Source organism: Epinephelus fuscoguttatus, linkage group LG9, assembly GCF_011397635.1.
Source record: "Epinephelus fuscoguttatus linkage group LG9, E.fuscoguttatus.final_Chr_v1".
NCBI lineage: Eukaryota > Metazoa > Chordata > Actinopteri > Perciformes > Serranidae > Epinephelus > Epinephelus fuscoguttatus.
The window spans coordinates 15,921,033-15,943,642 of NC_064760.1; the positions used below are offsets into that span (position 1 = coordinate 15,921,033).

At 41.4% G+C, this 22,610-nt stretch overlaps 1 protein-coding gene across 3 annotated transcripts in view; it reads right to left on the reverse strand.

Annotated features, from left to right (window-relative positions):
- Positions 1–13,602, reverse strand: part of glra4a (glycine receptor, alpha 4a) — a 78,407-nt gene extending 64,805 nt beyond the window's left edge. For all 3 annotated transcript variants that reach the window (XM_049586642.1, XM_049586644.1, XM_049586640.1), the window contains exon 1: positions 12,952–13,602. In XM_049586642.1, the coding sequence (XP_049442599.1) occupies positions 12,952–13,019 (68 nt within the window). In that variant the 5' untranslated portion in view covers positions 13,020–13,602. The remainder of the gene's footprint in view (positions 1–12,951) is intronic.
- Between the last annotated feature and the right edge of the window lie 9,008 nt (positions 13,603–22,610).

Sequence of the window (22,610 nt, forward strand, 5' to 3'; positions counted from 1 at the left end):
AATCTGGACCCAGCCAACGCACAATTACTGTCAGAGTGTACCGGTGAAACTCTGAGGTTATGATTTTTCTCTACCCTTAAAGTACCTTCAAAGCAGTCCAAAAATTTTTAAAAAATCCTAAAAAAAATAAAATGTATGAATAGGGAGGGATTTAAAGGTATATTGTGCAGGATTATCCTTCACTTCATTGAATAGACTCGTACAGAAATAATCCCTTAACATCAGGACGCTCCTAAACACAGCTTGCAAGTGAGGTCGGGATTTTATAAAACAGTAACGACCAGACCACAAGCAGCACACCTCCAAGAGGAAGCTACAAAAATCATGGACACAAAACAAACAAAATGCAAACATAGAGGCAAAACGACAAGCCGATTAAGTTCATTCCAAAACGAGAGTGAATCCTGGTTGGCTTTCACTTTCGCTGGCGATACTGGTTACAAACAGCAACCGATAATTCCTGCATAGTATACCTGTAATGAGTTAAAACTAGGTTATAATGTTAAAGTTTGATCTTAATTACAATGAGAAGTCCATACGCATTATTAGCTTATCACATATCTCACTTCTGTATTTTTTACTTGTACTGTACTTGTCCAATCCTTTGACAAAATTGCGACGTCTCAGCCTAAATCCTATCATATAATGTACATACCTAATATTTTTTTAATCATATATTGTACTGTAGCACTCAATTTATAGGACAAATTTAGATTTCCTACATAATAGCCAAAATGACCAAATGTAAATCTAGTGGGTTTGGCTGAGGAGTACATTTTACTTGGGTTTATGATTAATATAAGTGCAGTATGTTCTGCTACTGTTAGCTTTAGCCTGCAGTATTTGGCTGATAAATTACAGGCTTCTGTAATTACTGATTTATTGCACTGCGGCCATTCTTAATGGTTCAGTTAATGGTTCAGTTTTGATTCAATTACAAAGCAGAGCTTCAGTTTGACTCCACTGTTTCTTTCACCCAACCATATATTATGAGGTCTGGCTTTGTAGGAGACATGTTCCCTTCTCCCCCAAAGTGAGGTTTAATCAGCACGGACTGTATGGTCAGACGTAATGACATGATGGAGGGTTTCATAATGGGTCCCCACTCCATGTTCCTAATTGCAGAGAACTTAATGGTCTACAGCAGTGAACCTCAGAGCCAAAGTGCTGCTCCAGTCAATAAGTGGCCATTTTAATCTGAACAGGAGTGGAGAGGTCCACTTAATTGCCCTACCACTGTGTCACATATTTTGTTACCTAGACACTGACAAACACAGTATGCTGCGTTGGTTTGATCTGTGCTCAGAGTGAAAGATGTTGAAACGAATGCGCACATGTGTTTTTTAAACACAACTGTAGTTTTATAACCTCAGTGAAGCCGCCTGAGGCCTGCACTGTACCCACATCAGCTATGTGGCCTTTCTTCCCCTTGTAGCCAGAGCAATTCAATTAATTTTTGACTTACCTGCTGTGACTAGTACAGTAAGTGCTGAAAGGTCTTTTTGCAAACTGGCAGTCTGACTGTAGAGTTTGTTCATTGTCAGTAGTGATAACAGACAAGCTTGCAGTGCTAACATAAAAGCTGTGGTACGGGACTTTCCTCAGAGGTAAACAAATATACAGTATGTGTCCATGTAGCCAAAAGCTTGTCAAGTCCAAAGCCTACACAAGACTGGCTCAACGATATTTGTTGTGTTTAATTAATTAACTCGAAGGGCATTCAGAGAGCACAGACCTTGCAGTAATCTGGGTATCTGCTCCGACAAAATTTAATGGGTTCTTCCCTGACACATGCTACGCCCTTCCAACAGGTTTCATGTCAATAATCATGCTAACAAACAAACCAAACCGAAATCATAACCTCCATGATGCCTCCAACAAAGCCATGTGAGGAGCAAGACTTTGAAGTAAAACATTTGGATGTTCACAGTTCTGTCCAAGTGAAATATTCACTCCTAAGAAAAACACCTGCCTCTTAATGCACCATACACGAGAAGACTTTGAAAAGACTTTAAAATGACTTAAGTCTAAAATTTTGGATTTTATGGCCTCAACTCCCTTCCAGCCACTGCACTATTTCAGTGGGTGAAGAACAAAACAAGATCAAAAATTGAGATTTCTCACTGAACTAAGTGCTGGTCTGTGGACCAGATACGCGCCAAATTAAACACCAACTCTTGGACAATCCACAGCTTCACAAGTTTCTCCTCCTTTTCTAAAGTCCAAGAGAACCAAGGCTTGTCCACGTTCTTCAGCCTTCCAGGAGTCTCCTCCATGTTTACTGTCTATCTGGTTTGCTGCTCCCTGTGTACTGGAGAGAATGCAGCCATTGGTTGCTGACAAGACTAAAGACTAAAAAAATTGGATAATATATTTGTTTTTATCAGAACGCCAAGGCGAGAGAAACACTGACTGACTTAAGAGAGCTCAGTCTGAGTTTGATGACCACCTCATATCAAATGATCGAAATCACGGGAGTGCACCACAACCCAAGCAAAACTGTCATGACCTGATTCCAACATTTGAAAATTTGTCTGTGTGCTGTTCAGTGTAGGACAACTAGTGTACAGTAGGGTTTATGAGAGCTTTCTCACTGAAAACAGTTGCCTGCACATGAAAACATTGCTGGTCAGACTGAACCGAAACAATAAAGTTATGGGCCGTAAAACCAAAACAATGAGCTGAAAGATGCTAAAATGCTCCATAGAGCTGAGGGGACCTGCAGAAATGGGTAATAATTCTCTGTGATTTGTCACTTTGAGTGCCCCCTTTTACATTATACATAGTAACTGAATCTATTATTGACCTAAAACTGTTAGAGTAGCTTTTATTTGATCATTTTTTGCTGTAGCAGAGACCTACATCATCGCCTTTCTGATTTGGAGGTCAATATTGGACTAAATCTACTCGCATTGCAGTTCGCAGGGTTGTAGCCATGAGGTGATACATTTAAGTCAATACTGTCTTTTACCTCTGGCACAACTTTCCCCCTGCATGTGTGTGAAGCCAGTGATCTGCAGGAAGCACAAAAACACATTTTAGTTTGAACCGCTTGAAAGGGTTTGGTGGTTCCCTGCATGACCAATGGACAATGTTGCATTTTAATGCTCCTGCAGCTCAGCATTAGCTGGCTACATATCTGTGAGGATTAAAAGTTTACCCTGATCTGACGCCCATCAGTCACACTTCATGATGCATTTATTATTCAGTGGCTTGGGGTATTGATTTCCGCTGGCAGCACAGGCATGTCACAAACACATGGTTTAGTGTGGGCCAGGCAGGGAGAGACACCCATTTCTCCTTCAGGATGAAAAATAACATTTTTGTAAGATGTCTTTGAGTATAGCTTTCTAAACTCATGGTGAGACTCTTAATGAGAGAAAATATGATTGCCATTTTTCAGGCGATGGATACAGCCTGAGGACAAAACTGCTGTTTTTATTCTCCAGCATCAGGATCTCAGTGAAAATAACTATGTTTTAAGATGTGGCAGAGGAGGTTGTCTTGCACATTTTGTATAACAGAAACAAGAAAGGTCATATGTGGTTTGATTGAAATGGGCAGAAAAACCATCAGTCACATCTCTCAGCCTGAGGTGTCAGCCTAACACTGAAGGCGCTGGCTGACTGCTGAGACCATCAGTAGGCTGTCACCTCCACCATATATCCAAACACAAATCTAATGCTCACTGAAGCAATGAGCAGATCTGTGTCAGACACCGCTTTCCTGTCAGGGATTTTAGATTCAACTGTGTGGCCAAGTATGTTTGCCCACCAACTCCCTTTTTCATTAAAAGTTTCTCACTACAAACATTTATAATCAGCAGGGAGGTTAGTTAAGTTTGGCTTAAAGCAAGTGTTTCAGTGTGAAAAATTAAACCAGTCGTAGAAAAAAAAATCCAGACATTCCTCTGAGAACGAGCAAAATGAATCATGACTTGTTTGAAGCTTCTTTTTTTTTGTTTTGATAAGCTACAATTAAATTTTCAGCATATCCTCAGTGGAATTCAAAGCTTACCAGCGCAAAAATATAAACTCTTTGTTTATCTTTTGATGAATTTCCTTTGTGTCCCTCGTCTTCACATTTCATTGATAAGTACGCCACTACTGTTCACGGCGGCGCTGGATGTGGAGAGCTAACCGTCTGTTCGACTCTTGTCTCCAGCTTGGCTCTCATTTTTTAGTCATTAACCCATGTAAACATCCCATCTGTCCTCCTTTCACGCTTCCTTTTCGTCAGCACTCCTCGCTGCTCGGGTCTGTGTATCAGCCAAGTGCGCGGGGATTTCCTGTGTTTTTTGGAAGGGATAAGAGAGCCCTAAAAGTGTTTGTGACAGTCTAACTCAAGGTGAAATCTCAGTGACATTTGGTTTGCAGTTTTTTCAGGGTGCTGTGTACAAAAAAAAAAAATTAAACCCTGCATTTGAATTCAAAACATATGACACATACTGCTTTGAATGCAACAATCTCAAATCTAAAAGTCGTCTCTCTTTGTCAGATTCTCAGGTGGAAATGGCATTTTCTCATCCAAGTTTTCGCATGCACATATTTTTCTAAGGGACAAGCCACATTTTCAACTCCTTTTGGTTGAGAAACATTTAGAGTGAAGGCACACAATCTTTACTTTCCTCTTCCCTCTACTGTTTACTAGCCTCCAGATATTACTTTGCTGTTGCAGATACTTCCATACCAGCTGGGACTACCATCAGAATTTAATTAAAAGCTATCACAGAAAGATTGTGTCCTCGCCGGCCAACAACTGAGCTTTTGAAGTTTGGACTAGCTAAATTGTGTTTACTTTGTTCCAGAGTGTTTCCTGTGAGGAACGCTGTTTTTCTGCTGTTTAACAGGTGCTCCTTGGAGAGGGCCTTGAAAGCAAACAAAACAAGTCATTTCAACGAGACATTTTAAGCACATATTGGCTTAAGCAAAGTGTTTTTTATTTACTGCCTTGACTGATCCTTTTCCCTCAGGAAACCCTTATTCACTTTAAATTTGATTTTACTGTGCACCATCTTGACTCACTTCCAATGAGTTCAACAGCAGCTTAAGTCCTTGATCAATAACTTTAAGGCCCAGTCACACCAGGAAGTGGCACAACAAACTTCTTTCTCCAGACATAAAGATGACATAGAGAGTACTTCAAGGTCTAGTTGGTAAACTGGCTAGTGAACTAACTGCTAAGATGCTAGCCAGCTAGGAACATGTCAGTGTTAGGGTGTTTTCACACCTGCCCTGTTTGGTTCGGGTCAATCGAACTCAAGTTTGTTTGCCCCCTAAGTGCGGTTCGTTTGGGCAGGTGTGAACACAGCAATCGCATTGGGTGCGCACCAAAACAACCGGACCGAGACCTTCTTGAAGAGGTGGTCTTGGTCCGGTTACAAATGAACGCTGGTGCGGTTTGTTTGTGGTGAGAACGTGTTCCGACCTGGATCTGAACCAACTGCAGTCACATGACATGTGCACCTCCTCCTGTACTGCCTTAATATGCACATTCAGCACATCCAATGCATCAAAACATTGTTTTCTAGTTGGAGCCGCGCCTCGTTTTCAAACTGTATGGTTTGACTAAAATGAACAACGATGAGCAGCGCTAAAATCAACCTGCATAGTTGTCCCTCCATTGTGACATTAGAAAGTGTCACATTTATCTTGCAAGTGTACTCGTCACTCTTCACTCTTCAACTTTTTGTTTACTTCCTGGATTTTTCCTGCATGGAAGTTTTGACCAATCAATGCACCCATTTGATCTGGTCCGCTTGTAAATGCTGCAGTGAGAACACAAACCAAGTCTAGGCAATTACGCAACTTTCTGATTCGGACCAAAGCAAGCAAACTCTAGCTCTGAAAGCACCCTTAGTCTGTCTCAATAGCTCTTACTTTTTATTTTCACTGTACTGGGCAATACTCTGGCATGTTCAGAATTTACTTCCATACAGAGTTAATAAACTTGTCAGAATCTTGTAAGAACTTGCCAACTGTCAGTTAGTCCTGTCACTAACAGGATAATTTACAGAAATACATACATCCAAAGTAAGTCTGTAGTCAACCAAAGAAAATCTTGGTCGACTGAACTTCCACCTACAGTACTCTTCAACCAAGTGATTGGTCGATGGGGGAAAACAGTTCCGTGTCATATCAATCCAGTGCAACAAAAACATCTCAGTTGGCAAAACCCTGCACCTCCAAAGAAAGCTACATGTAATACTGATTGTAGTGATTACTGCAATTAATTGGCATAAATTAAAACTTTGCCATTTAAATGCTGCTGTGAGTGAGCCTTAAAGGGACGGTTTCCCCCAAAATTAAAAATACGTCTTTTCCCCCTAACCTGTAGGGCTGAGTGTTGGAGATATCAGCTGTAGAGATGTCTGCCTTCTCTTCAGTATAGTTAAAGTAAATGGCTCAAAGTGCCAAAAAGTAAAAAGAAAAACAAAACATGTAAAATATTTAAAAACTTACAAAAAGTCCCTTAAAAAATGAAGCCTTGAAGCCTGCATCTAGTCATGGATGAGTCTTGTGCAGCACCAGATATAAACATTAATGGCGTCCTCCCCGGCTAAACTGTAACGTTAGCTAGCTCAGTGGTGCTGAGTGAACTAGCTGTAGATGCACACTTTTGTCTGCACAGTGATACAATTGGTGGGTGTAGATCCGTAGAAAGAAAATAGTTCCTATACATGAAATTGTTCACAACGAAGTCTGTGGATTATCTTGGGTAACCAAGTCATGATCTCTGAATAGAGACACTGCAGTTGAGTTTTTCAAAAATGTTTTCATTTTTTTAGGCTTTTTATGCACCACGAGCTGAGTGCAATCTAGTTCCATTATACTGAAGAGAGGGCAGACATCTCTACGGCTGATATCTCCAACTCTCTGCAAATAATCTAGACTGATAAATACCACTACAGGTAAGGAAAATATGTGTTCTTGATTGTGGGGTAAACTTTCACTTAAAGAAAAACGACTCTACCCTTAAACAACTGGTTATTACATGAGCTTAAAGTAATTTTAGTACCTCATAAGTAACAAGTACAGCCATTGTCTGCACTTCATATTGTCAGCATTTGAGGGAAAATGTTCTGAATCACTAAACCTGTAGCCACTTGCCCTTAAAATGAGAAGTTGGCGTTCAGGAGGAAAAGTTAACTGTGTTAAAGGAGAGTTATCCTCAGGGATGTCATTTGGTACAAAGTGTTATCATCCATTCCTCTTCACACTGACCAGTCCCAAACCTTCCTCCTCTCCCTGTACTTTAAACTGTCTGACTTGCAGTTTTTAAACTGTGCAGAAGTACTGTATATTATGAGATGATGCTGATATAATGCCCGACAACAGCTGAAATCTGGTATGAAAGGGACCCTTGGTGAGGCTCATCATTCTAATTTTTACTAACTTTCACAGAACAGACATTAAAAGTTGTTCTGCTTCCTGCTGTAAGAGCACACTGTTCACACAAACAGAGATTTGAAACTGAAAATAATGAGCTCTCAGCCTTAAAAACACAGATTTTGGGACATTGCTGCAAACTAGAGATGGTTTGTTCTTTGGTTCTGAAATCTGACATTTATAAAATGATCATTTATATGCATTTTTCTGCTATTAAACACACTTGCAGTAACACTAGAAGTATCTCAGTGACATATACATCAACTTAATTGGGCATCGTGGGGAAAACAAAATGGACACTGAAACGCAAATCCCAAGTAGTTTTTTAACAGTGTTCAAACTTTTAGGTGGATTTTTTCCCAGTGACAGCACATTAAAACAAACCCACATATTTAAAACCAAATATGAGAAAAGGAGCGTGACTCAGCAGTAAAGTCTTTTCTCTAAAGTAGAAAATAACTTTCCTTGTTATATTCCAACCCGGAAAAAAGCATTTTTTTCAACTAATGTTCATCTCCAAATATGTCACTCACATAAGTTGTTTATTTCTATAATTCTGCCACTGACCCATTTTCTGACGACTTGATGACTTTAAGTAAAGCCATTATCTACTTGAATTAATTAGCTACAGTCAAGAGGGAAAGACGGTATGCCTTCCCCCTTAATTGATCTCTCTCTCTCTTTCGCATACACACACAAACACATGCACACACACTATTAAGAGGTCACCCAATAACTGGGCTTCTGAGGACCGAGCACCATCGAATGATAAGACGACTTCTTTGATATTTCCAGTTCTGACTCATGATCTCTCACTGACTGGAGGCAAGGACAGCAGGGATCCTTGGTGCGATTCACTGCCCTTCACTTCAATGCAATTCACTACGCTTCACTCTCAATTTGCCAATGAACACACAAACACACACATCAGATGACCAGAGGCCGTGGATACATTTGCACAATTTGTGTGTCCGCTGTTGTGATCTTCACATGCTGGTGAAGTCAGCATGTGTGATCGTTCTGAGAAATCTCACAATAGAGTGAGCAAAGTCTCTCGGTGTATATAGTTCTTGGAGTAGCAGTGTGCCAGAAACAAAATCGAAACTTGCACAAATCCAAACTGCTGTTTAAGACCCCACTGTGAACAAATGCAAGTAGCACGACTTGAGTTCTGCTTGTTAATGACACTCCACGCCAGATGGAGGAGCTTGCAAATCAGAGTTAACTATACGATATGTCGAGTTTCTTTATAGTCCCCAACTGAGTGCTCACAGCTTCCACTGGAGCCGGGCTATGCACCTACGCACCTTAAATCAAAAACTAGTATGTAGTGAGCGAAAGCTGGCAGTGGATGTTCTGTCAGATTCCTCGTCTTGTTTCCTCATTATCTGATCAAGATAAATAAAAAGTGTTAGACTTCTATGTCGTCAAACTTCTTATATGGCTCATTCTGTTTAGGCAAAGCAAATCCACAAACCCCTGTGCTGCAAAAGTGCTTGTGTTCTGTCTGTAAGCCTTTTTCATGGCCAACTTTTTGACATGTCAGAGTAGAAAAACACAGGTGTTACCGTGGTTATTATGTGTAATAGTGAGTGCCACCACTATAACCATGTTGTTGCCCTCTACTGACACAGAGTGCAATGTCACCAAAAGATGAAGATACTCATTGGCTCAAACAGTGTAATAAACATTTAACATTTCAGGACTTCAATTCTTTTGCTAAATAAAGTAATCAGTTCCAAAATCAGAAATGAATTTAAATCCAGTCCGAACTTACAGTACCATACACTACCTCAAGCTAATTCACCAGAAAACAGAAGGACTTAGGGCTGTCAAAATAACACCTTCATTTTGATAAATTACTCACAGAAAAAAATAATGCATTAAAAAATTAAAGCTGATTAATCGTGTTCCCTGGAGCCCTTTGACCTGGTGTGTCATTTAAGGCCAGAGTGGCTTTGTCACATGATGGCGACAGATGAGACGACGACGCTTGGTCCCATGAATGAAACGTTCAGATGAAACTGTTGATAGGAGCACTGTTCTCTGCAGTTTCTGCAGTAAGGAATTTTTGTACCATCAGAGTACATCAAACCTGAAATATCACCTCAACACAAAGCATTTAGCAACGAACCCGGAGGCCTGAGCTAGCAGCCTCTGATGCTAGCGCTAGCAGCCAGCCTCGTCAAGATACACTTGACCAGGCGTTAAGATGCAAACTGAGTCTACCTGTGACCGACTAACTGAGTCCCTTGCAAAATGGATTGCAATGAGCTGCAGACCAGTTGCGGTGGTAGAAGACAGGAGGGACAATTGTGTCCAAAATCCAGCAGCTTTACTACCACCCATCTGCTAAAAATCAATTTAATTGAAATTTTTAAAATACTTTCACAGCAAAAATTGATGTCTGCCATTAATTTAGATAAATTAATCAAAGAGCATGTAATTAATTAGATACATTTTTTGATCACTTGACAGCCCTGCTAGAAATACAATGTATACTAAGGAATAAATCAGAATACTTCTAACCTAACTTATGAATCTTTACTTTCCTAAACCTAACCTAGGTAACTTTACGTGAGGTACATAATAGGCCCGTTTCCACCACAGGAACTTCGGGGTAAATTTACGGGGCACCACCCCCGAAGGACAGAGTTCCAGAACTTTTACAGGGGCTAAACAAGTCCCTGCCTCGGAGTAGGTACTTAGAACAGCCCCGAGAAACTCCTGGCTGGAGCTTGGGGGTTACATGGTGCTGATTGGATATACTCAAGGCGGAAGGTGACGTCAACAGAAAGCAATAAAAGAGCCAGTATTTTTAAAAGTCAGCAGACGAGGGTTAGCTCGTTCATAGCTTCCACCGCCATGTAAACAAACTCAAGAACCAGTCTGTGAAAAACATATTTTTTCTTAGTTACAATATGATTGAGCTAGCAAAGCAGTTTTGTGTTGATATGTGTGGTATTTATTCAGTTTTGGGAAATCACGATGTCTAGAAAGCATCAGTAGTGGCTGCAGCTGACAGGGACAGCTAACAGCAGCAGCAAAGCTAACATCAGGACGTCATCTGTTAAAAGCCTCCCGTTGTCGGAAACGACATGAAACTACTCCAATTAGCTCAATCATGTTGTAACTAAGACATCCGCTAGAAAAAATATTTTTTTCACGGGCAACTTTGTGAGTTCAGTGAGTTATTACAGACACCGCTATTGGCTAACAGCTAACAGCGTCCCTACGCCACTATGCCGCTACGTTGCCCCGGTCAAAATGGTCGCGCAACGATTACATCACATCCAGAGCCCGGTAACTTTACAGGAACCTTCCTCCTACTCCGCTCTCTCAGTGGAGACACGGCGGTTGAGAGGGCCGAGCGAGGAGACGTTCCTGTAGTAGTTCCTGCCCCCCAAATAGTACCAGGAACTTCTTCAGTGGAAACGGGCCTAATGTGGCAATGCCATTCTTTGGGTGCTAATTCATTATATGATATACAAACCATTGTATGAGGACACCAAAAACATACACTGTTGAACAAAAAAAAGCTGAAAAATGAACAAAAAATAAACTTTAAGCTATTTTGACTAACAAGCCTTTGCACACTGCAACGATGAAGGTCAATGCAACATAACACTTTGGTCATAAAACAACTACTTTGGAGATTCTCTAATTAAGATGTATTTTGTCTTGTATTTCTCCCCTGAAAGCTGCCTTAATAAGATGGTGATAAAACCAACACGCAGCTAAACTTCATGGCAGAACAGGTTCAGGAAACCAGATTCTGGATTTTCTTCTCAAGTTTACATCCAGGTCAGACAGGCCTGAAGTGTTGCAACAATACAAGACACAACACAGTCTCTCTTCCTCACACACACACACACAGATCTCCCCACCCTGTGCCACCACTCTCTCAGACTATGATATGAACTTTATTTATTACACCCTTCACTCCTCTTTCTCATTTTCTTTTGTCGACTTCATCCAGTTCGAAACCCATCGTACAGCACTAATCCAGCTTGTGCACTATTTTACATGACAATCTTTTTTTCAAATCTCTTACACTTCCTGTCTCTCACACCCACCCCCACCTTTTTTCATCTCATCTCCTTCCCTATCTGAACCATTTCTCTCCATCTCCCGGCCCCGTCCTCCACTTCACTAATCTCCCCGCCGCCTCCAGCTAAATGAATCACCCGCTCAATTTCTTGTTCACATTTCTCTCCATCCCAGTTTGCTCCATTCCCATTTTCACTCTACATCTCTCCCCCTCTACCTCTCCACACCTTTATCAGATTCTGCCTGCCTTTTACACCTGCCCTCCTCTTCCTCCTCGCTCCTTTCCTTTCCTCTCTCTCGCTCCCTCCCTCCCTACCAGGCGAGCAGAGAGGCTGGTAGAAGAGCATATAATTTCTGAGAGGAGGTGCTGTCAGTTGACTGCTCTCCAGGCTAAGAGCTGCTCTCCTCGCCCCTGGGTTCACGGAGTCACGGCTCTGTTCCGCTCCAGGATTATGCAGATCTTAATTCCCTTTCGCTCACACCTGAGGTTGGCAGGGCATGAAATAAGGAAAGTGTTCGCTGCAAATAAAAGTTTTTGCCACCAAGAAGGATAGAGAGGACGGAGGACGGAAGGAAGGATAGAAGGAGGAGAGAAAAAGGGAGCTTGGTTGCTGGTAGATGATCTGAGTGAGCGAATAAGGAAAGGGAGACATGAGGTGTGTGATTGGATAAACTGAGAGAATACAGAAGGGGAAAGAGGGGAGAGAGGGAGGTGTTTTTGTTTCCTGTGTCCCCAGACACTGAACACACACTGACTGGAGCTTGTCCCCTTTTTCTTACAATAATTTAATCCACTCTGCACATGTGCTAAACACTTTTCGTGCTGTGTCTGAAAACATCAGAGATGCACATTCTCTGTGTGCATGCATGACAATGACTGTGATGCTTCCCAGCGAGCTCGTTGTCCACATGTTGCTGGTAAATTGTTAATCACCCCATGAATATTATATCACACACTTAACGTTACCCTTTCACCTCCCCCAACGCCACCAATCGATCATGCAATACGAGCGGGAATTCCACAGGTAGTTTGCGATCAGGACAGGTTTTCTCCGGACACTGAGACAACAAGGTTTCATATCTGATGCTGTATTTTCATAGTAAATCGTTTGCATGAGCGCTTGTGACTAAATTTGCATGCGCTGCCTGTTTACAAACTGCAACCATGATATGAAATTGTGAGTTGGTGACGAGAGATCCTAGTTTGCGCTGTGCGTAAAATGCTGGATTATCTGTATGAAATCATGCGTCCGCTCGCATCTACCGCTCTGTATGAGGCTTTTTTTTCTTGTGCAATTACATGGATAGTTAGTTGGAGGGAGCTTAAACTCGTTTATTTGCCTTCGAAATAAATTTTAAAAAACAGCGGATAATTATCTAGAAAGCTACATAGTGAAAAGTCAACGAAATGAGATGTGGTGCGACTCTGATGGTGGAAAAGTTAACGTCAAGCAGTTCAGAGAGGAAACACTCGCCCAAACACACAGAGGATGAAAATGTTAGTGCGCCTCACCTGATAAAGCCTCCTTGGAAAAAGCAGAAAGACAAGACATACAGAATCCGAATGACCTGTGGGAGCATCCTCTGCTTTCAAATCTCCCCTCAGTCCCGTTGAATAACTTGCAGAAAATTAATTTCGGAAATCAGCAAATCCACTGAGCAGCTGGTGAGACTGGGCTGAAGGAGGAGGAAGGCATCGTCTCTCTCTCAGTGATCCAAGCTTGTCTTTGGGGAAACTTCTCCCCCTCCCACCAAGTCCAGGGGGCTGCACACATCCACACAGCAGGCTCTGCGCTTCAGGGCGGCTGGACAGCGCTGGTCAGTCAGTCTGTGTGTTGGTGCTTGTGTTGAAGGGGAGTGTCGGATTGCGTGCCAGTATGTGTGGATATTTTGGTGACAGAGTGGCTTCGCCTGCTTTTTTTTCTCTCCTCCTTGTGTGTTTTCCTTCCTCACTCCAAAAAAAATTAAAAAAGGGGGAGATGATTTAAAGGAGCGGTGGCTTTTGTTTTGACGGCTGCCTCATGTGTAATTAAGCTTAATTGGGATGGAGGCAAAGATGGCTGTGATGATGAGTTGAATTGCAGTGTTGAATGCGTTCTGGTGATGACCAATCTGGAGTGAGACACATTCAAATAAACATTTCAGTCAGGAGGAGACGCTGGAGGAGGAGGTCTTCAGGAAGATAAAATGCGTTTATGTGTGTGTAGGAGTGCAGACCAGAGAGGAGTTTTTGTAATGAACTGATAATGGTGCCGGGAAGTTTTATAGTGTTCTTTTCTTTTGTGGATTGAGTCAGTATCTCCAAATGAATCTAACTCACAGAGAACTATCACCTGACTATGCAATTCCCCTTAAATCTACAGTGTTTTAGCATCTTTTAGCTTGTTTTGGTTTTTCACCCACAAACGCCACTCATCAACCCTCCTAGGCTGCATTTTTTTTTTTAGCAAAAAAGCTCTGATAAACCCACAGTGCACTACCTGCCCAGCCCATAATGGCTGACAGAAATAGTTACCAACTAAGTGGTGGACATGGTGGAGCGTTATCCAGTCTGAGACAAAATGAGAGCTCAAAGCAGAGTGATGATTGGGTTTACATTCATCAAGTGGACAGAACAGCCCAGATGTTGGTATTGGACATTTTTGTAAACCATGGATATGTTACGTTGCTACATTTCATATGACTGACTTTGTCATTGTGAGGTGGAGCGGAGGGTGAATGGTCAAAACTGCAGACCACAGTTGGAGACCAACAAACAAGTAAGCTGGTTGTTCTATAGCAAGACACTGGCAGCAGGTGGTATGGTGGCGCAGTGGTTATAATTGTCGCCTCACAGCAAGAGGGTTCCAGGGAGCCCCACTGTGTGGAGTTTGCATGTTCTCCCGTGTCAGTGTGGGTATTCTCCGGGTACCCTGCCTACCTGTACTCCAGCTTCCTCCCACAGTCCAAAGACATGCAGATTAACTGGTGACTCTAAATTGCCTGTAGGTGTGAAAGTGAGCGTGAATGGTTGTCTGTCTCTATGTGTCAGCCCTGTGATAGTCTGGTGACCTGCCCAGGTGGTACCCTGCCTCTCACTCAGTCTCAGCTATTATGGACTCCTGCCCCCTGCGACCCCTAACAGGATAAGCAGTTATGGAAAATGAATAAATGAACACTGGCAGCATTTCCAGCTGTGGTTGTGACACTAAAAGCAGGTGTTTCAGCAAGACATAAACAGCATCTCCAGCCAGGATTGTGCTGCCAATACCAGCCGGACATTTCAAGACATGATTTTTCCACCAAAAGTGGGTATTTGAAGTCATAATCACAGCATCAACTTTTAAGAAAATGATCAAACAATAATTTTTGCCCCCTGCCCAACACCCCTGAAGATCCAGGCGCTACATAACATACAACTGTTACATGTCTGTGGTTTGCAGAAACTCACAATGCCAACATTTATTCTTTAAATGACTTTAGATAAATGGTAATGTTCCATGTCTGCTACACGTATAAATAGGTAGGTGGTTATAACACACTTGGTTTAGAGCAGTGGTTCCCAACTGGTCCAGCCACAAGGTCCAGATTTCTCCTTAGTAATTAGTTCAAGGTCCACACAGTGTAATACAACGTCATACTTGCGTTTGGCCAATTAGTCAGGCTAGATAGCTGTCTCTATCAGGTAGCTGCCCGTTAGTCACTCACTCTACAGCAGGAAACTGCACTTCAAAATAAAAGCTCTGCATTGGACTTCACTGTACTTAAAGGAAATGACCACTTTAGAATGAAAATGAATGAAAATACAGACAGTACTTACTCACCCTCATGCTGACAAGAAGTCCAGTGTAGTTTTTTAACCCACAAAACTCATTAGGGGTATCACAGGATAACAGCTAGCCAGATTCTTCCATACACTTGAAGTGCATGGAACCCACATTTTGAAAATGTAATAAAACTCCGCTAATGCATTTCAAAAACGTCAGAACGGCTCATCCATTGTAATCCGTCGTTCTTGTTCTCAAGTCTCGCGAGTTGCCATGTAAACACAGCACGCCTGCAGGCTAACTGACCATGGTGAGAAATTATGCTATAAAAGTGGAGTAAATTTCTTTTCAAGTCAATTTTGCATACCATGGCTTCAGGGCACTTGGATTACGATGGATGAGCCATTCTGATGTTTTTGAACTGCATTAGGGGAGTTTTATTACATTTTCAAAATGATTTTGGACATGGGTATGTATCTAGTATCTAGAATATTGTTTATATTTTGATACTGCCACTAGTAGTCACCGACATTTTCAAATACTATAGGATTTTAAAATTGGTCCCATGTCTTTCCACTGATACTATTGCACTCAATGATGGCTTATTTTGTATCAGAGAAAAAGCTGTTGGTACATAGTTGCTCTAATTTTACCAGTAAACACAAATAGTTATTAGTTCTATATGAATAAAAACGCAAATTAAGCTTCTATACTTGTCACTAATGATCCCATTACTTTAACAGTAATTATGTAAGAATTGCATTGGCCCTCTTATTGGGATGTCTCAAATGTAGTTTTCCCATCATCACTCTACTTGTGGTATTGTGTTGTTTCTTCCCCCTCAGGGAATAAATCTCTGGATACTTACTAGGTGTCTTTCTCACATGCAGTCTCTCAGGTTATAGATCAGTGTATCCACACTTTCAGGATCCATTAAAGTCTCTGTATATTAGAGATCACAGGGCAGTTGCACAATGTGACACATCACTCAAAGGGTCAGACATCAAATTGCTTCTGTTGCAGTCATTTGTCTTCCCGAATAGATTCCACCCAGCCGATCTGGTGTTTCCTACGCTGGCAGAGGTGTTACGCTTTTCTGTGCTCTCTTTATGTGGGAAAACACAGCAGATTAACCTTTACCTTACACAATTACTCAATCTCCTTGTTCCTCCCTCACTGAAGCGTGGGTATGAAAGATGCATTGGATTTCTCTTTTCTTATGAAGGACTGAAAAATCATGAGCCTCTTTGGTTTTTCACTCTGATAATTAATTTACACACTTTTTTATTAATACTGTATCAATCAAATGCTGCTTTGTGTTTGGCTCTGTTGTATAAATTGGCAGACAGATATTGTCCACTGAAGTAGAAGTCAATACTGACTGTACAAGGCCAAGAAATAGTCAAGCACAATGTGTGGTTTGGTTTACAAAAACCACTCAGTTATGGTTATGAAAAGACCATGTCTTGGCTTAAAAAAACTCGGTTTTAGGGCACAATCATGGCAGGAAAGCAGCAATGTCTTGGTAAAAGACAACTGCTTTCATGGCAATATCTTCACTAGAAAAACGGTGACGGGTTGTTACATAACACAGATGCAGGGACTTTAAAAGCCACTGGAAAGACAGCAGTGGGTTGCTACAACACCCTTACGGTTGGTGTCTAAAAAGCAAATGGAAAAACACCATTGGTCCCTACAAACTCCTATGTTTGGTGCCTTAAAAGCTGCTGGACACCAACACATTCCCACTCTGACCTCATCACATATTGACATTTTGGTCACGGACTTTCCCTGACCACATACAACGTGCAAGGTACCCTTGGTGCATTGGTTGTTGACGTTCTGGGACACTGTCAAGTTCTCTTCATTCAAGATACACTTCCATTTTCGCAAACTGACTTTTGTTTTCCTTCATCAACAAACAAACATGGTTGGGTTTAGGCAACAAAAGCAAGTGGCTGGGTTTAGGAAAAAAGAACAGTGTTTGGCTTTAGAATGTTACAGGACGTGAACATCGCTCTCTCGGGTAAAAGTCAATGTTTCTTGGACCCATCCACCTCCCCTCCCGCCTGCTCCAGTCGGACTTTCTCCACCTTAACTTTCGTCTTGTCTTGCCGTGTTCTCCCTGATGCCGCCGGGTGCCGTTAAACTATAACGGCAACTGGAGGTGTATCATGTCGATGTTTAAGGACACCTTTTTTTGCTGATTTGTGACACCGCAAGTCACCGCCCAAGCGACAGATTTCAATGACTTCAAAGTAAGGCCGCGATCTAGAAACACATTAATGATTTGCTAAATTACAACCAGTTCCACTATCCCTTTCACGACCTGATGACAAAGTCAGCTCATATATTACGTCACTTTAGGATTGTTTATATGATACGTATAAATCATGCAAATGTAACATATTCGGCGTTGGCAGAGACGTACAATGCAAACATTTTCTTCTGACGGCTGGGCTGGCTGGAGTGAGTTTACAGCAGCAGGATGGTGTATGTGGGGTTGAGTCACAATAAGCTGGTTATAAAGTAACCTGTCAGTCAGTACAACCATGTGGCTCATTGATGCATTTTTTATTGTATCTTGCTCTAATACAACAATTCAACTACTTACTTGAAGTCTAACTTACTTACAAGTTTTTTCCAATGCTCTAACATGAAGATAAACATCTCCACAACAAGAAAATAAGCTGCTGATAAGTGATATTTGAAGCGAATGCTGAAAATGTCAACCCTTTTATCTTGCCTGTCACTCTGTAACCTCTCACCCTGTCCTGATCTCACCTCTGTAGATTAATGGGTGGCTTGCCAAGGAAAGGTCACATACCAGCTGTGCTGATAATTCCGGCCCTTTCCCCCTTTCACCAGTAAAACCTAATGCAAGGTGTTATTTGACTAACCTACCTCAATATAACCATGAGCCATGCTCCTGTTTTATTCATGGTCACATACCAAACTTGACCTTTTGCACGAAGCAACCTGCAGAGACAGTGTTTGAGATTGGCCCTAATATTACCCCACATTGCATCATAGGCTTGTTTCATTTGGTCAGGGGTCTGTGAGGGGGAAAAAAAAGGAGACCGTGATTTTGACTACAAACGTACCCACAGAGGGGACATTTGAGGTATTTCTCCAACTATCAGCTGTCCATTTTGTTGTCATGGTGTCCAGCATTCTTGCAGTTGCTGTGGAAGTGGTTTCTAGCAGCTTAAATTGTACCTCAGAGGGTTTTCAACTCCTTAGTCCCCGAGAATAGGTTGCTTAGCCTTGCAAAAAATCCCAATCTTGAGCCCCCCACCCGCTTAGGGATTGACCTGTGGCTGGAGTGGCCTGTTTGTGGCCTAACCTCTTCCTTATCCTCTGCTGCAGAGTAAATAACATCCTGCATGGCTGCCGGTCTGGGTGAATACAAAGAGCTTTGTGCAGCGGTCCATGCTGTTCATGGCCTAAAGACGTGATTATCCTCAAAATGTTTAGAGAAACTTGCATAGAGACAAGGTCAAGGTGCCATCGTCTGTGGTTGTGTCTCAGCTGTCTGGATTTGATAGGACTTTGGATTGTATTTGTCTATATTGTTAGTGTTGTCATTGCTGTCAAGGTGGCAGATGTGCTTCTTATTCATATTCACAAGAAATGGTCAGTAAAGATATTATAGAATATTTGATTTCTTAAGTTGAAAGATAAAACTATTTTGAATTCATAAGATCACAGAGCGAAGTCAATGAATCAATCACACAAATCATTCAGTCATTTATTCTAACGATATAATGAGGTGTTTCTCAGACAAAACAGTTCTGGGGAGCTCCCCCAAGAACTATACCTTCAAGAGCTTTGTTTTGTATGTGTGTGCTCAAGAGACTTAACCTATGCCTATTTCGCCTTGATGAGACACAATTGCAGACTCAAGACTCAATTATGCTTTCTGTTCATATTACTCAGCATGGAATATGTAGCAAAATGGATTAAAACCCAAGGAATAAAACTTTTGAAATCTTTTTAAATTCATGATTAAAGACGAATGGTAGATTCCGTAAGATATCGATGTCTTTAATTCAGCCAGTTATAAAACTAACTCTTTTAATCTTCTGCTTTGAGCTGGGATTTCCTTTTGCTTCTCTTCTTTTTTATTTTCTCTCTTTTTGCATTAATTTTATTTTATGTCCTATAAGTTTTTATTTGTACTGCTGCCAGATCTTCTTTGAAAAAGAGATTGGTAATCTCAGTGGGACTCTCACAATTAATAAAAAGGCTGAATAAATAAATAAGATAAATGAATATCAGTTTCTATTTCCACTGCTGGATACATGCTGGGTAAAGCCTGGACTTCACTGTCGGCCCATTTGTAAAAAAAAAAAAAAAAAAAAAAAAAAGACCCTTAAAACAATGAACTAAGAGCTATGATCTTTTCTATTCCTTGCAATGCCACCGCAATAAAGCCCTAATCAGACAGAGTGCTGTTCCAGCTTGCTGCATCTTTTTTATAAAGTGTTACAAGTAAACCACCACTTTGGTTTTAGCTTAACTGCTATTTTGCCATGAAGTAAACTCACAGATGTAGCCTACCATAAAATCTGCATAAAAAATGGACAGGTGGAGGGCACTTGCTCTGGCCCTGATTGAGGGTGCTGCTCCCAAATAGTACGTTGGTAACAAGAAACGGAGATCCGTGTGGGTACATGAGACCCTCGTAAAGACAAGAAACCACAGGGAGCCACCAGCTGGTCCACGAGCTTCGCCTGATTGATGGTCAGCTCAAGACTTATTTCAGGATGGGTCAGGAACAGTAGACATCTGCTGTCAATCATCTGGCTTGATTACGGTTAGTAAAACGTTAAAGTAGTTGAGACCACAGTTTGTTCAGATATGCCTTGCACTCAGGATGACAATAAAAATGGGCTAACGTTAGCTTAACACCGGCCTCTTAATCACCTGATTGGACAATGGAAAAAAACACCAGTGACGTCAGGTGCTTTTCCTTTCTGAGCTGGAGTTGTTTTCAACTCCAGGCGTTCAGGTCACTCATGCAAAACTAATACAAGAGGCTCAGAATAGCAAAAGCAGCGAAGATGACGCTTTACTGTCAGTAAAATCAATTAAAATTTCTTCTGTCTGACAGGGGCCTATAAAGCCGGGTTCTTAGATCTGAGTTGTTAAAATTATGAGAAAGTTCCTCTGATACAAAAACACCTCTAGTCCACAGAGATGGAAGGACACTGCCGTTGTTTTAATGATTTTTTCATCACACTAAATTAATATTTGTTTGTTTTTTAGTAACTTTTAACTGAGCTTGTTTCATAAATCTGAGACATAACCTTTAAGCCAAGCATTTTATTAATTTAGCTTTTCACTTATTTAGTTTTCAAGTGTCTTTGCATCATGTGAAATGTGCTTTAAATTGAGTTTATTGTTGTTATTATATTATTGTTACTATTATTATACTGATTAAAAAAAACCTAAGTTACAGTATATAGCCCTTTTTAAAATTTCAGTTACAAAGTGCATTGGAAATGGATATTTAATGTATTCCAATAAAAAACACTGTGCAATCAAAGTTAAGATTGCAGAAAAAATGTAATGTAATTTAATTTAATCTAATTTAATTTAAAGCAGCTGTGCGGAACTTTTTACCATTAATAAAACTGCCCCTAGTTCGTATCACCCCCCCCGAAGATCCGCATATTTATGTGAACCCAACAGCGACAAAAAAGCCTTTCTCTATATGGCTATTTAGTGTAGCCTCACTCGGGTCTGACACACAGCGGAAGTCAGCAAACCAGAATACGGCACCCGAGGCGGAAGTGATTCTGCTCGCCCGCAGCGGCCGCAGCGATTAAACCACAGAAGAAGGAGCCGTGTTTACAGTGTTCTTCGAGTAAGCAGTACGCAACGGGCATTGCTGAACACATAACACCTAACAATTTTACCAGAGATGTATCTACGAGGACTTGGTTGTACTTTTGATGTCATGGCGGATAACGAAGGAGCATCATGTAAAATAATCTGTGACTGTGACCATGAACACAAATATACAGGCAGTTGTCCTCAGTTTATAAGAAAATCAGAGCTACAGCAGAACATTTATGAACAGGTCTTACTTTACTACTAATTTGTGTGTAACGTTAGCATGTTAGCATGTTTCCACTAATTACTTGGACTGACCTAACGTTAGTAGCGTTAGCTTTGCAAGCGAAGGCTGCAGGTAACAGCTTTGCTGTGTTAGGATTATGTTATGTCTTCATTGTGTATCTTCACATAAAAGAATACTCCAACGATTTGGGAGGTATGCCCTTTCTCTATCATTTTCATACTGAGACAACATGATCGATATCTTTTTGTGTCTGTACATTCAGTGGCTGGGTCTCAGCGGTTAGCATTGCGCTTATAGGGGGTCAGTACGTCCTGCGCTGTGATCCTCGGAGGGATACACCGGTGAGCAGGCACAGACGTAGCTTGTAAACAAAACTCAGCTGTTTATTTAGCCTGGCGATATCTCCAGATTTTAGTAGCTGCAATGGACGACTTTGAACGCGATTTTGAAGAGTTTCTTGTAGCGGACACAGACTCAGAGCCATACCTGTTTGAGCCGGAGTACACAGATGAGGAACTCCATGTGTTGCATGCTGAGCAGACGAGAAGAAAGGCTGAATCCTCCGCTCTTTCGGTGCTACCATCATTGGGGAGATATATCATCAGGAGGAAAACTGCCACAGAGAGTGCATCACAAGGAGTGAAAACTTTGCAGCAATCACTAATCCTGGCGTGATTTAAACTTTTTTTCATGTTCCTAAGATGAACTGGAAAAAACGCCCCAGGCCTGCAGGAGCTGATGGACAGCTTTCAGTCGTGTGAGTAATATCGTCCATGTCGTCTCTTTGTTTGCTTTTACCGAGTGACCTAGCGTACCTGTCCCAGAGCAGCTGTTGCTCACCGGTGTATCCCTCCACGCAAAATGTACTGACCCCCTACAAGTGCCATGCTAACCGCTGTCTCAATATGAAAATGATAGAGAAAGGGCATAACTCCCAAATCGTCAGAGTATTCTTTTCACATAATAATGCGGACTCAGCAGATGACTTGTTAACTGTTTATTCCTCCTTACACCGAACGTACACAGCTGCTTCTCATTGTTTCCAGTAGCACAACAACGTTTACTACATTACCCAGAATAACTTGAGGCTCACACTACTACGGTAGCTTTAGTAGCTCAAAATACACAACAGATTACATTAGATCAGAACAGAAACACGACAGGAGAATTTACTGAGTAATTTTGCTGTTTCCACTAATTACTTGGACTGACCTGACGTTAGTTAATCCTCTCACTCTCCAAAACAAATGCATGCGGTAATTGCCGGCTGCAGTCGGAATTTTACGACACCAGGCTGTGGGTGTCATACTGCTCCGACCAAAGGGGCGCTATAATCAA